This window comes from Fusarium mangiferae (assembly GCF_900044065.1).
Source record: "Fusarium mangiferae strain MRC7560 genome assembly, contig: FMAN_scaffold016, whole genome shotgun sequence".
Lineage (NCBI taxonomy): Eukaryota > Fungi > Ascomycota > Sordariomycetes > Hypocreales > Nectriaceae > Fusarium > Fusarium mangiferae.
In genome coordinates, this window is record NW_024573936.1 from 63,471 (window position 1) to 80,530 (window position 17,060).

The 17,060-nt window shown below is 46.9% G+C and overlaps 5 protein-coding genes across 5 annotated transcripts; 1 reads left to right on the top strand and 4 right to left on the bottom strand.

Moving 5' to 3' along the window:
* Window positions 1-2,534: 2,534 nt before the first annotated feature.
* On the bottom strand, window positions 2,535-3,254 carry FMAN_10868 (uncharacterized protein; the record flags this gene model as incomplete). Its single annotated transcript, XM_041823619.1, has 1 exon — window positions 2,535-3,254. The coding sequence occupies one exon, from the start codon at window positions 3,252-3,254 to the stop codon at window positions 2,535-2,537; it is 720 nt and encodes a 239-aa protein (XP_041689181.1).
* Window positions 3,255-4,688: 1,434 nt separating this feature from the next.
* On the top strand, window positions 4,689-10,241 carry FMAN_10867 (uncharacterized protein; the record flags this gene model as incomplete). The annotated part of the gene is made up of 3 exons (XM_041823620.1): window positions 4,689-4,859; window positions 4,935-6,599; window positions 6,648-10,241. The coding sequence occupies 3 exons, from the start codon at window positions 4,689-4,691 to the stop codon at window positions 10,239-10,241; spliced, it is 5,430 nt and encodes a 1,809-aa protein (XP_041689182.1).
* Window positions 10,242-10,440: 199 nt separating this feature from the next.
* On the bottom strand, window positions 10,441-10,947 carry FMAN_10866 (uncharacterized protein; the record flags this gene model as incomplete). Its single annotated transcript, XM_041823621.1, has 1 exon — window positions 10,441-10,947. The coding sequence occupies one exon, from the start codon at window positions 10,945-10,947 to the stop codon at window positions 10,441-10,443; it is 507 nt and encodes a 168-aa protein (XP_041689183.1).
* Window positions 10,948-11,743: 796 nt separating this feature from the next.
* Window positions 11,744-12,393, bottom strand: FMAN_10865 (uncharacterized protein; the record flags this gene model as incomplete). The annotated part of the gene is made up of 2 exons (XM_041823622.1): window positions 11,744-11,975; window positions 12,026-12,393. 2 exons carry the CDS (start codon window positions 12,391-12,393, stop codon window positions 11,744-11,746), a joined length of 600 nt encoding a protein of 199 aa, XP_041689184.1.
* Window positions 12,394-13,379: 986 nt separating this feature from the next.
* FMAN_10864 (uncharacterized protein) lies at window positions 13,380-16,947 on the bottom strand (the record flags this gene model as incomplete). Its single annotated transcript, XM_041823624.1, has 10 exons — window positions 13,380-13,400; window positions 13,451-13,555; window positions 13,609-13,711; window positions 13,760-14,050; window positions 14,101-14,980; window positions 15,038-15,231; window positions 15,293-15,323; window positions 15,381-15,595; window positions 15,647-15,754; window positions 15,806-16,947. 10 exons carry the CDS (start codon window positions 16,945-16,947, stop codon window positions 13,380-13,382), a joined length of 3,090 nt encoding a protein of 1,029 aa, XP_041689185.1.
* Between the last annotated feature and the right edge of the window lie 113 nt (window positions 16,948-17,060).

Genomic DNA, 17,060 nt, shown 5'->3' on the forward strand with positions numbered 1-17,060 from the left:
GTTCAGGAAGAAAATTTAAAGTGAGAAAATCACGGAATGAATAGATAATAAATGAAATGCAAAAGCTTGAATAGAGGCAGAGTGGGTCGGTAGTTAAATATAGGTGAGAGTATGTAAAGCAGAAAGAGGAAAGCTTAAAGGGTAGAAAGAAATTTATTATAATAAAAACATAAATTACCTGCATAACATGGTTCTCAAATGTCTTATCTGCTTGTAAAGTTCTTATGGAATGATATCGGTGATGGCGGTTATATGGCCTCCTGCCTTGATAGCCTACTTGGGGTAGCAGGGAATGCTGTTCAATGTTGAGATTACGTCCAGTGCTGGGGAAGCTATCACCATGCGCTGCCTCTAATTCATCGTATACTGATGACTCAGACCAGATTGGACTTTCGCAACTCTGGCTTGCAGTGGTAGACACATTCTCGCCCTCAAATGAATCCAAGGTGTCGAGGCATTTCCAAATTTCTTCTATCAGGTCTCAATAATGGATGATGACAACTGCATATTGAATACGTACCGCTATCGTCGGAGATAGACGGAGATGTGGGTCCAGAAAAAGACAAACCGAAATCCACTCGAAGGTCGTCAATGTCTGCCAGCAATGACTCGAGAGAGAAATAAACACTGTCGGGTGGTTTGTGCATGGTGGCCCTTGGAAAAATAAAGGCCTTTCATCAGTCAGACCTGGTGTTTCAACTAATACCCTCTTGCAATAGGGCATAAGAATGCAGCATAAGAGTAAATAAATGCAAGGGAGAGAGAATAATTAAATAAGTTTTGTCTGGAAGCCACTCTTTCTTTACACAGTTGCAGACTTTGATAACTGTCAGATTGCAGGGCTCTTGATAACGTTGATTGGTAGAGCTACATTGTAAGTGAGAGGAGCATAGACCACATCGTATTAATGGAAGCTTATCTGTTAAGGACACGTAGCAATTCAATCTGAACACGTGTATATATGGATGATCTACAGCCAGAAAGAGACAAGGCAAGCTGAAAAAGTCTATCAAGAGTCACAGATCCGCCAACAGATAGCAAGACTTGTGCTTCGTCGCGACCAATCACCTCGAGCCGAATCCCTTTACATTTGATCCCTGGGATATCTGAACTATAAAGCACCCCTTGACGAGCTCATACCTACGTCACTTTAGCGGAATAACTGCCGATGCGTGTAGCTGTGTGGAACCCTGGATCCAAGATCGAACGGAAACACCAGGCAATCGGCCCATAGAGCGTCAAGTGAAGTGTGTTTTTAATACGTGTCGTTCATTGTAATCGGCCTGAATGACATCATACCGACTGCAATATAATTTATAGGAGGCGCTAAGAATGATGCTACTTTTAGCTAGACAAAGCTCATAGTTTTCTCATACCTAACAGATAATGAGGCAGATGCTATTAAAGATGTTGAAGGAGATGAATTGCCTACGCGGTATATTGAACTTACCTCTGCGCCATGATTTCACCGCCTTTAGTTCATGCAAGAGTTTGTTTTAAGACGTAATATAGTCATAATCTTTGGCCGTTGGCACATCCCTTAGGGACAGCTCTAGGCAGGTACCGCATGGTACAAGGGAGTTGAATGGCCATTGGACTCAGCCAAGATGTCTTGTTCGTTCATGTCGACTCATCGGTGTCCACACATATGGCCGTGATTTTAACGACACAATCAAACTACTCCTTTGCAGAGTTGAGATGGATCAAGCGGGCTTGCCAATGTGTATGATGATTTTCTACTCCCATGGCTGTACTGTGCCTCGGGATCGTCATTTTGGTATTTTTGGTATGGTTAATGAGGATGATAGAGAAAAAGCACTCAGTCTTCGACCTGATTATACCTTGTCAGTAAGAGACATAACCATGCGATTCTGGAGATATGCACTGCGGACCGGTTCGGAAGGAGAGCTCCTGTTCTGTGCGGGCTTTTCCTGGTCGTGCTGAAGAATACCCATCTTGAATACGAGATCTTTGTGCCCCAAAACCCTTGAGAAATATCCAGATAGGTTCTCCCAAGGCACTGGTGACAAAGGATATCAGGTTTGACTTCAACCTGTCAGGTTAAACAGCTCAGTACTTTATTGGCTGTCCGCCGGCTGTCGATGCAACATGCCATTTGATCAGAAATAATGCAACTGTCATAACGAAGTCTTCAGTCAACCAGGAATGTAAGATTTATTACAGCCTTATTCCTTTCGAGGTAGTAGGCAGGACGAGAGTTTAACGGTTCTGGATGAATGTGTCGTTTGTATGTTTTAGTTCAATACGTAGTATAATATGAGTTCTTCCCAAATCTCGCTACGTTGCCATCACTGTTCGACTAGTTGTCAAATCTATCTCGCCATCATGGTCTTAAAACAGTCACGTCACAGCAGTTTGCCAGATTATTCACTTGGCCAAGATTCAAGCACGCAATCAGCGGTAAGATAACAGATAAATTTATTAGCTAGTAACCAGATCAGAGCATATAAGAAATCCCAAATATATCAATATTATAACCATCCTGTGAAACCCATGAAACAACAGCTGACTGTTTAATTGATGATAATGCGCTGGGACTTAGGAGTAGCCTTAGGAATGACTATAGTCAGGAGACCATCCTTGAGATCGGCAGTGACCGCGTCGTGGTTGATGTAGGTAGGGAAAGTGAAGTAGCGCGAGAACTCCTTGCTATAGCCAGAGCGCCTTGACTCTTCAGGCTGCTCGGGCTGCTTCTCCTGTGCCTTCTCGCTGAGGTTCTCAGGTTCTGGCTGGCTGACGGTCTTTGACTTCTCTGATGTGTGACTCAAGACCTCAAACTCGTCGTCATTAACATCATCCTCTACAGTGGCCTGGTAAGAGCTTCTGCTTCGAGTGTCTTCGTTGTCTGAATCGGTGACTGGGGTGGGAGCAGCCTGCTCGGTGGTTGTTTCAACTGGCTTGGGCTCCTCTGTGAATCGCTCAACCTTGCCGCTGACGACAAGCTTGCGAGGCTCAGGGAACTCGACAGTGACGTGCTCCTTGTTCATACCGGGGAGTTCGCCGTAGAGCACGAAAGAGTCCTCAGTCTCGTGGGCCTCGAAGCGGGGTTCCCATGGGCGGGAGTTCACCCGATAGGCAGGGCAAGAAGCCTGAGCGCGGCTCCGCTGCTGAGGCTGGCATTGGCGCTTTCGCTGGGGCTGCTGAACCGACTGGTCAAGCTCCCGAAGGAGATGGTAGAGTGGGTTCTGGGGAGCCTGGATATGGTAGAAGGTCTGGGGAAGGAAGAATGCCATTGTGTTTGTGTGTTTTGGTTGCGAGTTGTAGAGGGTGATTGATATGATGGTTCAGGCTTCTGATTGGCTGAGTGGAGGCGACTTGTGCTTTGAGCTTTGTTTAAGTTGAATGAGTAGTGAAGAGATGGAATTCTGATGAATAAAAAATTTACCAAAGACGTCGGAAACGCTTCATTTATACAGCAATATCTCAGAAATAACCTTTAGGCAGGGTGTTCTTGCGCAAGCTGTTACTCACCATATCGAATTGCCATGATCTTGCCCGAAGCATCCAGAAGGTTCTGGGGACTTTTCCAAGCTGAGTAAGACGTCATTTGTCAGTCCTCTTTGCACTAACACTAGCCACTGTGGCTGGGGCTGCTTGCAAATCCACATTCAGAGCCTGGACCATTGAGATTGTCACCATTGATGACAAATTTAATTTAATTCCCGGACATTCCGTGTTAAAGCCGTCCCGACTGTAGTAGTCAAATCGGGATGGGCCTACCCGATACTGAAACAATGCGTATAATGAGATGCAAGAATGGCTAATAGTTATGCATACAATTCTATTTTGAAAGCCCTGGGATGTCACTGCAGAGAGCACGAGCAAGCGGATCGGAATATGTTTTTATTTAGTTATAACAGCTGACACATGTAAGTTCCGTAAGCTTTCCGAACCAAAGACACGTAGACAAGGATGATATCGCACAAATCTTGGATCTCACGTCCCTTTGTCACCGCCTCTGCTGGGCCGACTGCCATCATCTACAGTTCTACCATCTTGCTTCCAAACATGACAATACTTACGTTCCAGATTACAGAATTGCATAGGGGGCTGAGAAAGCGAAGGTAGTTCCAGGCACTGCCCATCCACTATCCAGGTAAGAGGGCAGCCGGTTCGAAACCATTGGCGTGAATAAGAAGACCACGCTCAATCCAACATGTGAAGATGCATCAGAGAGTTATCTCCACCCGCTTCTGTAAAATAAAAGTCCAGACTCCTTCCACAATGCTAGCAAAGTCCACTGAGACCTAAACAGAATAGTGCCCAAAATTCCTACCAGTAAGATAAGATAGAAAGCGACACTATCCCAAAGTAGCAAGCGTAGCTCTGTATAATTCGTCACTTTTGTCTCCAGCAATTCGATAGTCAGCGCCATAGATTTCATCTACAGCACTTAGCTTGCAGCCATAAGTACAATATGTATTTTTCCACTGAGTCTTATTGGTAAAGCTGAAGGAATCTAGATCTCGTGGCGCATACCTGTCTCAGAATGTGGCCTGATGATAAGACTTTCAGCTTTCAGCTTGACTCTTGATCAACTTTCCGTTGTATCTCTTGAACAAAATCTCTTGGCTTCCCAATTGCATCAGCACATCATACCTCCAAGATACAAATCTCAAGTATTATACGTCATTCAGTCAATCTGAACATTTACCCCTGCCTACGCCATGGAGATCGTCGATGGATCCTCGCCTTATCAGGGAAATGGCTGCAACTTATCCAACCCAAAGTATGGTTACGACTTTGTCATCTCAACTACCCAAGCTAGTATAAATTCGGATTTCTGCAATTACCTGCACAACAACACTTTGCCCTGTAATTACTTCTGTTTTCTATCGGTATGTTACTCGACTTTGCCTATAGATGTCCCCGGACTCATGCTCGTGGCTGTAAAACCAGCTAATCAGGTCTAGAACTCCTCAAATGCGAATGCAGTGGTTCCAGTCACCTTGGATGACCTTGTTGCCAAAACAGGCGGGGTTGATCCCTTCAAGGTTCCACGGGATACCCCGCACACAGACCCTCGGGTTCAGGCGCTAACCAAGGTGGGATTCACCGTCGGTGTCAAGATTCGTATGGGGCTTCCTCCAGGTGTAGAGCCCAGGGATCTCCCTCCCATTCTTGAGCTTGGCGATCTTGCCAACTCCGCCACTTTCAACATCCCTTGTTCCGACTTTCATGTCGTTGAGAACGAGCTGGGCACACCAGCCAGCCCCAATGGCAAATGGAATGTCTGGAAGCAGCCCCCGGGTCATCCATGGACTCTCAAAACATGGGTCAGCCTCGTTCATGCCAGTCTCGACAATCAGCTCAATGGCTCAGCACATTTTGCTCAAAACCCAGCCAAGAAGCAAAGACTACTCAAAAGGCTTCAAAACATTTCTAGCACGGCTTTTAGTCTGCAACAGCTGTTGCTGGATATGGATAATGCTACAGTTCAGAATGTCCCTGTCATTGAAGGCATGAAGCCTGGCAGTCGAGCTCACCTTGTTGTCTCTGGCCAAATCGGTAACATCTGGACAGCATTCACCAAGAAGTGCCATTGTCCCCCAATCTCTGTCGTCGCTGTTCCCCGAACATCACCAGACGCCTCCAAGCTCCGCTTGACATCCTTCGACCTCCAAGTTAACCGCGTCAAGGACGGCAACGGCGATGCGGTCAAGAATCCTACCAAGGAACAACTTGCTGCAACCACTCTCGATTACCGTTGCATGACTAGTGGCTCACAGCTACCGCCTGCTAAGCATTTCTCCTGGAACTGGGTCGAGCCAAGCAGCATCAATTCCGAAAGCGGTGTTGTCGCCATCAAGAGAGAAGTCTTCAGCCAGTATTTGCTTGATGCAATCCTTCCTCAGATCAAGAAATACTGCATCACCACGGACCCAGTGGTGGGAAACAGATTCCCCTGCGGCACCGGGAAACTATGGGCAGACTGGTCTCTACCCACGATCAACAACCAAACCCCCAAGTATCTTATCCGCCGTGGGTCCGACAATATAATCGTTATCAACTACTATGCTATCGATGACCCAGACACAAGCTCAACCCGAGGTTCGATATACGCTTCAGACTATTGCCGTTTAGACGTGGTGCCTGGCTATGAATGCAACGTTATACTTACCGGCAACACTCTGCAGATCCAGCAAAACCATGTCGTCAACGTCAGGCTCAAATGCACCGGTGCTACCTTTCCCTCGAAGAGTATTCCAGATTTTGATGAACAGTGTACGGCATACAACGCGTTCACTACTGATCACTACCAGATATCTGTTGGGCAAACAGGCTGTCTTCAAATCACTCACACCAACAGCTCCCCGGACACTTCACATGATAGATTTGAGGATAGAAACTCTTTTTTCGAGACGGACAATTTGTTGGAGAAGGTCAGGAGCCGTTTCACAGCACCAGTACCCATTGACTTCACTTCAATCAATGCCGCGATGTTACAAAACTTCATCTTCCCAGGAGGAAAGGTCTTTACCTACGGCAATGTCAGAGCAGCACCAAGTGGCGATCTTCTCTGCAGCCTGACTTATGCGGACCCCGACGAAGCCATCACTTCGACAGCAATGCTCAAGGTATGTGACCTGCAGTTTGAGAGTAGCCCATGCTAATCTAGTTGGTAGTTTCCAGCGGCAAAAGCAGAAGATGATGTCCCGTCTACTCCAGTCGCTGTACCCGTCCCAGCTGCGACTACGCCACCAGCTTCCCTGACATTTACGGCGGAGATGATGCAGAACTACGTCCCTGGCGAGATTGTTAATCCTTCTGGAAAATTCGAGGCTCTGCAGACACAAGATGGCCACTCTATTCTTTTCAACTTAAGCTCTACAAATGTGTTGCAGGCTATTGTCGAGCAGAGCGGAGCCAGCTCAACGGGATGGCGAATAGTAGACCTCTCGTCCAACGTCCTTAGTTCCGCTTTTGCCAGCGATAAGAGTGCAGTTGTCAAAACATTCGATGTTAACCAAAGTGCTGTAGACAGCACTATTAGTCTGGCGATGGTTGTTACCTCTGGGGGTACAGATAACCTCCTCTTGTCTCTGTACAATCACAACTCAACTGCTGCATGGATTCCTGCGCCAAACCTGACCTGGAAATCGGTTCCGTTCGATGCTTCTTCGGCATCCAGCAGTACAATAGCCATAGAAGGTGTCATGTTTGCCGAGACAGATGCCAGTCACAAGCAACACATTATTGTTGACATTGACCGCTCAAGTTCTGACGCAATCAAGATGATTTCTCGATATCACGTCAATCCACTAGCAACAGACAAGCACTGGACCTCTCATGGTATCACGGTAGATATCCAAGCCGGGAACTATCAAAGCTGTGTTGGGAGGTTCCAGAATGAATTCGTTGACGGAGTCTTTACCCGCGGTGTATCTGGAAACTCGAGCCAACTTGTCTATGTCCCTATTCACAACGCCTTTGGAGATGGCCCACCTGCAGCGCGCACTCTCAGTCTCCCAGGGAATGTCACAGCATCGGCAATAGCAACGGCAAGGGCATTCAATAATTCGACAGACTTGTATGCTATTGGTGGTCAGACCCTGTTCTGGTTCCCTGCAAACAGCCAGGCCGGACAGTCAGTTGCTACGACAATCGTCAGCAACAGCATATTCCAAGGAACGACTGAGCTTTCAGCCATGACGCACGGCGGTGTTACAACCATTTGGGGCAAGAATGGAAGTGATCAGATCTACTACACGTCTTGTCCCAATACACAGCTTGGTACGGCCGCATCATGGAGCACACCTCTCCCGCTGATGACCGGTATAGAGAACATGTCGGCCTTTGTGAACCGTACGGGCTATAGCAACACCATATTTGTTTCTGGGGGAACCTCCCTTTGGCGATTAGTGCAAGCTACAGAGACAACTGCCAAGCTTTGGCGTCAGGAGTCCCTTGTTATTGAGGCACCGCCACAAACCAAGGCGATTGCATTCAACTCTTACACTACCACCATTCAACTGGCAGACGATAAGAAGGTGCCTGCAGGCGATGTCGCTGTCTCTATCACAGCGCCTTGCAGGACTCCTGTTTACATCAATGGCTTGTACTACGTTTTGAGCTCAACGCCCATCACTGTTTCTTCAGACAAAACTGGTGCACTAACGGTAGTTGAGAACACGCACAACACTCTGAATGGGACATCCATCACTGTTACCTGTGGCGGTCATGCAACGGTCATAGATCCATCGCATCAACATTTCCAAAAGATTACCTCATTGAACACTCCCACTAAGTTGGGAGCAGCCAAGATCCCCAAAAATGTCGTTGCAGGGGGTACTTCAGGCCCCTCGGTCACAACGCCTCTTGTCAATCCATCTACTTCGTCAAATGACACGCAAAGTGTTGCAACCACCTTGGGAAACCTCAATACTGTCTATGGTGCCATCAAGAACCCAAATGCGCCTCTCAAGGTCGCTCCGAAGCCAGTCCCTCCCAAGCCAATTCCAGAGCATCGCCCTAGTTCAGGTCTTTTCGGGTCTATTTGCGACACCTTCGAGGATATTGGTCATGCGATCGAGGCTGATGTTGGAGACATTTTTCACGCCCTCAAATCAGCAGCTGAAGCGATCGTTCACATCGTCAAGGAGGCAGCAAGCGACGTGTGGCATTTCGTGACCACCATCGCAGGCAAGGTCTACCATGTAGTCCTCAGCACAGTTGATGCAGTTGTCGGTGCTGTCGAATGGGTATTTAATGCCATCAAGACGGTGATCCAGGATGTGATCCGCTTCCTGGAGTTTCTCTTGGATTGGGAGGACATCAAACGCACCAAGAACGTTATCTGCAACATTGCGAAGCTGTTTATGCAGGGCCAGATCAACTTGATTGCATCCGCCAAGCCCTTCTTCGACCAGGAGATGAATGCTCTTGTGACCATGATCAACGGCTGGGCTGGTGATACAAGCTGGACGGGCACGATTGGCCAGGCTACGACCCAGCCCTTGTCGGCAAATGGTCAGAATACATCAACAGGCCAGACATCTGGCTCACAGATGCTGTCTAGCCACTACAAGAACAACGCTTCTTCCCTGACTCTCGTTGAAACCGACACAGCCGAGAGTGGGGTAGAAGAGCTTGTGGACAACCTCTTGACCGCTCTGGAGAATGAAAACAAGACAATGACAGCAGCATACAACAACCTGAAGAACCTTGCTCACAACGTCTCATCTCAACCACTGCAAGACTCCCTCAAACAACTTGTTGCGATCATCGCCGATGTTTTGGTCTCTACTCTAGGCAACGTTGGGGACGCCATTCTAGATATTCTAACGAGTCTCGCCAGCTCCGCCATGCACCTTCTCGACACAAAGTTCCATATCCCAATCATTTCCGACATACTCAGTGATCTGGATATAAGTGAACCTTCTCTGCTGGACCTTTTCTGCTGGATTGTCGCTGTTGCTTACACAGTCATATATAAAATCGCCAACAACAGCGCCCCATTCCCCGACAACGACGATGTGAGTGCCCTGATCAACTCCGATAGCTGGCATACACTCCAAACTATCCTGGGTCAACCACCTCCCCAGGACGAGCTTTCCTATTACTCGCGTGCCGCTTCATACATCTGGTCAGCGCCTAAAGAAATCGGCGATTCTACCAAGAAGAGTATTTACCGCTGCCTACACACCATCGGGACCGACATTGATCTGCTGAATGTGTTTGTCATTCCTCTTGAGGCTAATGGCTCTTCGGATAGCAAGCAGAACGCATTTAGTGGGCCTATGTCGGTTCTAGGTTATCTGAATACCGCATGTCACGTTGTTGCTGGACTCGCCGTACCCCAAAATCCCATATCAAACGAGGTTCTCAAGGCCATGCATTACAGAAACATTGCTGTCAAGGTTCTGGCTAGTCCTATTCTCAAGAAGTGCATGAAAGTGAATGGAGATAACAGAGGCTTCCCTGCCCTTGACAAACGCGGCATGGGGGCTTTGGTTAAAGTCGTTGTCGGGTATTGGGGGCTGTTCGTCACTGCAGGTCATCTCTATGAGTTGAGTCACGATGCTCCAAGTTCCAACAGAACAGCGGCTATTCTGACGGAGGTCGGTAGTATACTGGGTGAAATCAGCAATGTTGCCTATTGCGAAGCTGTCAATGATCCAGATCGAACTACCAGAGAGGTCCCTCTCTTAGTTATAGCTGGAGTGGGATTGATTGAGGCCGGGTTGGAGGTGTCGTTAGTGGCAACTGTTGACAAATAGTTTATGACTGTTAGATCTTGATGAGAGATATGTATTTGTTTAACGGACATTAAGATTCTAATACTTCTCGTGCCTAAACATAGTCTTGTGACTGTCCTCCCTCCATCGTGAATCAAGCCCCTCATAGCCATTTCTAGAAAGTCTACCTCTTTTATCATGCCCATCGTTAAATGACTTTCCCTCCTCCGGCAAGCTCTTATCAGAGATGCACCAAGCATGCCACAGTAAAGGCGACAGCAGCTGTGTAAAACCCGACTTGCGCACCCTTGCCAGCACTATTTCGGATAAAATCAAAGCCTTCAACGGCGTACACATCACTCTCGACTGATGATAATTGACTACCAGAATTATTCAGCAGCCTAGCTTCAAAGGCGTGCACCGCGTCTGCTGAGATCGAGACATCGCTATCTTTGAGGCTTTTGACGACTGTTTCAGGGTTCCACTTGAAGGATCCTGCAGAGAGCGAGAGATTGGTGGCAAGTTCCCAGCCAAGCCGGCCACTGATGTCGCTGGTGAGGGCATAGAACCAGAGATCGAGTGCGCGAGCCTTTGGTTCGTTGAAAGGCCCATTGTTGGCATCCCACGTGATTGTGATAGGTTGAGTCAGGTCAAGTTTCTGAGACGAGTCAGGGCCAGTAAACTCGAATGCATGGCTGGCATGAAAGAAGGCGCAGCCAAGAGTGAGGAGTAGGGGGTCGTAGCGCATTATGTTTTGCGAGACGAGCACTAATGAGGTATCGAGGACAGGATAGGCCGCAAGAGAACTAAGTGCAGAATTGGTTAAGTGAAGCTATGGCTAACACGTGTAGAAAAATGAGGTAAAAGACTTTTTAAAATGAAAGATAGAATTAATAAACAGGTGAGAATGTAGGTCTTGTGACCAAGCATTCATCCTACAGATGACAAGTGCTCAAGGTACTCGTATAAACCTCCGTAAATGGCAGGTAATGACCTTTTCTTGTTGGTTGATCCTTGACTGCTGGGGAAGAGTTCCACTTTGAGCCATGTCCCTTACCGTATGGTGCAGAAGACGCGCTTGGCAGAGAGTCCAGAACGCGAAAAATGCCACGTTAGTTGGGCGGATTGGAATCTGGAATACAAATGGCTGGCATAATGTTACTAAGCACTAAGTTGGTGACCCGAAGGATTGATATAGGCTAAACTTGGAGCCAGAGCAAGTGACGGTGAGAAAAGAAAACATCGTGTTGGTCGAGGGAAGCTTGCTTGGCGTGAGGGGTATTGTGGATGGTGTTTTCTTCGGCTGATTAGCTGACATCGAGCTATTCAACTACACAGCTGCCAACGCCGAGATGTCACTTGTATGCAGTAAATGCTATTGTAAAAAGAGTTGGATAAAGTAGCCCGGGAAGGTAAATGTATAATCCAAATTAAAGTAGCCTCCCTACCGTTTTGCAGGCGCGATAAAAATATGTCTATGTATATACGATAATTATGTGAAAGAAATGTGATCATTATAGAACACAAAACTGATCTATCAAGCCTTAATTAGTAATGATAACTTCAGTAGTCGTGGGCTCCGGAATTGTAGTTGTGAAGGCAGTGACACCAAGCTCAGAGCAAGCCTCATAGTACGCTGATGGGCTATCGCAGTATGTAGCATAAGCTGGGACTCCAGAAGGAAAGATAGTTGTTGCGGCCTCGCCCTCGGCACGACGGGCAATCGCATTTGTAGGGATAATTATAACATTCCCGCGCTTATACACTGTCTGAGTCCTGGAGAATCGTCAGCCGATTGCCTACTAATTGATGTGAACGTTACCTACACTTCATATGAGCTGACTGTGACTACATTGAGATCCTGACAGTCTGCAATTTTATCTGTGAGCTGAGGCTCGCCATTGTTTAAGGCAAGGCTTTGGGCACAGCTATCATCCGGTGGAGCTGTGGTTGAGGCGGAGCCTGAGGTCGTGGTGGTTTCGGCTGTAGTGGTCGCATCCGAGCTGGCGATGGAAGAGGCTACGCTTGTGCTCTCAGAAGAGGATGTCGCTTCGGTGACGGAAGTCTCGACGTAGGACGTCTCGGTCGACCCGATGGTGGTCGACAGAAGCTCAGTGGAAGAACTGGTGGGTTTGCAAGGTCCAGCAATGGCAGTGACTGCGAGTGCAGCAAGAACGAGAGTGTTGCGGATCATTTTGAGTATGACGACCGGTGTTGATAATTGAGAAAGAGCGTGTATGTCCCAAGTTCACAAAAAGAGGAAATAATGCCAAACGTCTAGATTTTACAATCGAGGAAAACAAGGAGATAAATACGTCAAAGCAGACCACACTACTTAGCGGCTTTATCACGCATATTGCAACCGAGCATTTCTTTTTCAGATGTCTCCGGCTGCAATGAACACTTCTAGTCAGGGGCAGCTGAAAGACTATTGAATGGCTAGACCTGACTTGGTGTTTTTACTCAAGCTAGTAGGACGCTATTGACACGCTACCAGATTAGAGCCAACGAAAACGATAACCCCTGTATTTTTCTCAACAAGGAGCTGGATACGGGAAACTGGAAATACTCGGCAGCTAACAATACATGCCCCAAATGCGGATTGACTAAGATAAGCATGATGTACTTAGCAATACCCACATTTACCTTTCGCCACCGTGTGCGCTGCGTGTTCAGGGACAACACTTCGTAGTAACCAACACATTTAAAAAGTGGTACGATGTTGGTACGCAAAATCACCGAGATAACTAACTAATCTGTGTATACTGGAGGATCTCCCCGACGTCCAACAAGACTAAGGTAGTAAGGCTACTCAATGCCCTTTTGGGCCACAATTCAGTCGTCGAGGTCTGACTTGACCCTTTGTATTACACCTCTAACTACGGAGTGGTGGCACTGATTACGGGAGCTCCCGCTGCTAGCATGATGCGCCTAAAGACAAGGCGTTGTGATTCAACGCCGCTCGACGCCTCTCAACGCCTCTTAAAAACATGGTTATTGCGGGAGTAGAGTGAAGCGTGCATTAGTTCGAGATCAAACTTAATAAATTCTACGTGGTCTAATTACAAGTTTCATAACATGCATCGCAATGCAAGTCGTTTTATATCCGCCGAGTTGAATATTCTCTCTAATTACATAATGAAAATCTTTCTATTCTATATCTTATTTGAAAAGTGAAATCTAAACTAAACGGCGCAGGAACTTTGTATCGATTAGCAAGTACTTCAATATTCAGGTCGAAGGCAACATACCTCCAAACGGTTCAAACCAGACTCGGTTCTGTTTTCATCACCATTGGCGGGATTAAGAAGGATCCGTGCTAGGTCTCGTTTTGAGGCTTGTGCCTCTATAATTCTCTGGTGACACTCTTAGTTAGGGGACGTATCGTCGGCGATTTTCGCAATCTCACCTCCTCGAAGGAGTTTTGCACAAACATCCTCAATGTAGTCACTTCTTGGGTTTGTCCAATCCGGTGAATTCTTGCCAGCGCCTGGTCTTCCAGCGTTGGATTCCTATTATGCAGTGAGTCATCAAATCAACGCGAAAGCCGATTAACATACCAGCTTGGCTCCATTAAATAAGCTCGGGAAGCTTCCGTCAATGTAAGCCTGTTCACAGGAACGTTAGCGTAACAACCTAGGGACAAAGATCCATAAATGGCTAACCCAACTGCACCACACGTCAAGGTTAACAGTAGAACCCTAATCTGAGGGTCATTACGAAATCTCTCGATAACGCTGTGTCTCTCCTTCTGCGTAACAGTGCCATCAAATCTCAGACATGGAATAGACTCATGATCAAGACTGGCCTGGATAACATTGAGTGTAGTCCTCCATGAAGAGAAAACGACGCTGGAAGAATTTAGTTATGTCGGGTTATTGTAGGATATAAAATGACGTACCATTTAGTTTTTGGAGATTGCTTTCTAAGATCGCACAGCAACATTGCTACCTTGGAGGGTATTTCATGAGAAAAACTTGGTATACTCATAGATAATTCTGAGAATGAGGTGCCTGTTGTGACCGCGGCGATACAGCATTTTGGCTTATGAGGACAGAAGTTCTCTCGGTTAGTCTCACTTTGAGAACAGACCGGACATAGGAATGCAAGACATCGGGAGAACCAGGGATTCCCAACCTGCACTCCCTCGTCTACAAGACTTTCCATTTCTTCGAGGCTTAGACCACATAGATGACACTGAATGGCGCCCTCTTCGCGTCTAAGGTTGAACGCTTTCTGAGCTTCTGATTGCCAATCATCAACTGATACCTGGACGGATGGCTTCTCGTGTCGCAAATAATAATGAAGACCGAGGTTGCATATCATGCGCATGGCCTCGATCTTCTGCAGAATGTTGATGAAGAAATTTGGCTGCAGGGACTTGAAAGATGTGGGAGCTGAGTCGTTGAGCTGAGAAAGTACTTGCAATCTGACATCCTCGTACAGTTGTCGCTCGGCCGTCGTAAATTCCACTTGGAGCTGCAGATTATGAATTGGAGGTAATTGAATAACTTCTTTTGGACGCCGGAGCAGGAGACAACTAGCAATCCTCTTTAACCGTTGAACTGCCTTTTCAGCGTTACCGGACTTCCAGAGACTTGAGATGTCAGCATCAAAATGTCTCTTCTCAGAATATGGGTGAACACGCAGGAATTTTAATAGAGCCGTGAGATCAGACAGCCTATTTTGTATGGGTGTTCCAGTTACAGCCCACCTGGACACAGAATCAAGACTGCATATGGCGCGAGAGAGTTGCGAGTTGGTGTTTCGAATGTAATGAGCTGTTGCTGGGTCAGTAGTCTTCTTACCTACAAAATGGGTACCAGAGTAAGACGTACCTTCATCGAGAATGACCCTTTTCCATTTTGTTGAGAAGATTATTGATTGGTCTGTCTCTTTGCCCTTCTTCCATTCTGTCATTACTGTGTGGTATGTTGTTAAGACGATCGCTACTTGATCTAAGTCTGAAGCCACTCTTAAGCGAGACTGGTTATGATGGCAACGCCATGGTAGACTGTTCGGGAAGCAATGTCTACAGTCGTGTTAAAGGTTTTGCACTCCTCAATCATTGTTCAGCTTAGCTCGTGACATACCTCTGAAGCTGTTCTTCCCAGGACCCCATCACTATTAGCTACTCAGTGCTGATTCATCAAGTTTACGTGTTGCGTGGCTTCAACTCACATGGTGCAGGAACAATAATCAGTGTTTTGCCCGAGGAGACTTCAATGTCTACACCGGGAAGTGAAGATGGCTCAATGTCCTCCGCGCGGACATCGCATGCTACCAATGCGATCATACTGAGTGTCTTGCCCAAACCCATTGGATCGGCAACTATTCCTCCATAAAACTGAGGTGGTTGTTCAACTTGCATGGCGCCCGAAACTGTGTTGTAGAAGCTGGATACGGTTGATAATATGCTAATATCAGACGGAAAGGGCATGACTTACTATGACTCATGGCCATTATCCCTCACTTCCCATATGTCAGTACGACACCCATCCCATGCCCAACCACACTCCCTTTGAAGTAGAAATGTCAAAGCTTGCTTTTGATGGCTATAGATCATTAGATAAGTGCGGTTATAGCGCTGGTATCTGGCCACTTACGGCTGCAAAGGTGTTCTGATCGATCTTGGTTGTGTCGCTTCTGCAAGATCTTGGTGCGAAAAGATGATATCAAGTAGCTCCAGATCATCATTGATATCAATTGTAGTGGCCAATGGTGCAGTTGACTTGCCCAAATCAAATGTATACTTAACATCGCTTGGATTGACTGATAATCTGTGGGGGTTACTGTATCTGACATTTTGCTTACAGTTTACCGGATCCTGTAGATAAAGGTCGTATTCTTCGAAGAAGGAGCCGACATCCTGGCATAGATCTGGAGGTCCGTAAATAATAATGTCTAAAGCGCATTGTGACGAGTAGCCTGGAATACGCTTTCCTGGCATCTGTGGTCCTGGCTTGGAAGGATTATCTAAAGTCGAACAATTGATTTCTAGCACAAGCTCACTCTGACCGAATAGAGCGCTTGTCAAGTGGGTGAATTCGTAGTTGAGCTTCCCTTCTATTGAAGTGTCGTCAGAGCCAATAAAGTTCTCAACATCTAAAAGCTTAACGCTAAACTCAGAAAGAGAACAGTTAAAGGAAGGCCGATATCGGGCAGATAAGCCTTTGATCTGCCGCTTGTTTAGTGTATGACGGCTTATTGTATTATGAGGTTGACAAACCATGCCAAAGCATATGAGTTCTGGCTCGGGAGGAGGCTGGGGGTAGCTGACTGCTTCAAATTTCAGGGGGGGTTCTATGAGAGCTTGGTGATTTTGCTGATTCATCCAGACATCTTGCTGGTGGATGACATGATACTGTTGCAGATTTCCAGGCATTGGATCGCTTGGAAAGATGCAAGCGGGCGTGGCAAAGGCTGTTTGGGGAACCAATGGCTGCTGAATATGGTGCCCGTAATCGCCTTCGTAGTTGTAGTGAGGGTTACCACCAATGTAGGGAGTTTGGAGAGGGGTATTACTGAACCCATATGGAAGCAGTTGTGGCTGCCCAGTCCGTGTTGCAAAGTCCGAGGCGGGTATACTTCTATCAATCTCCCAAGTCTCTGGATAACTGTTGATAAGGTTGGTATCCTGGTGCTGAATCTCAGAATTACTTGGCTGTGTTGGAATATTATCGGCTAGATATTCACTGTACGACCTTTTGGATGTCGACTGGAACCCTTGTTGTGTGAAATCGGCCATTTCTGGTCCTGAATATGCCAGAAAGCAATATAGAAAAATTTAATAAGCGACGAATCTATAACCTTAATTCTATGAGTTTGACGGCGGCGGGGGGGGCATAGGACTGTTACATT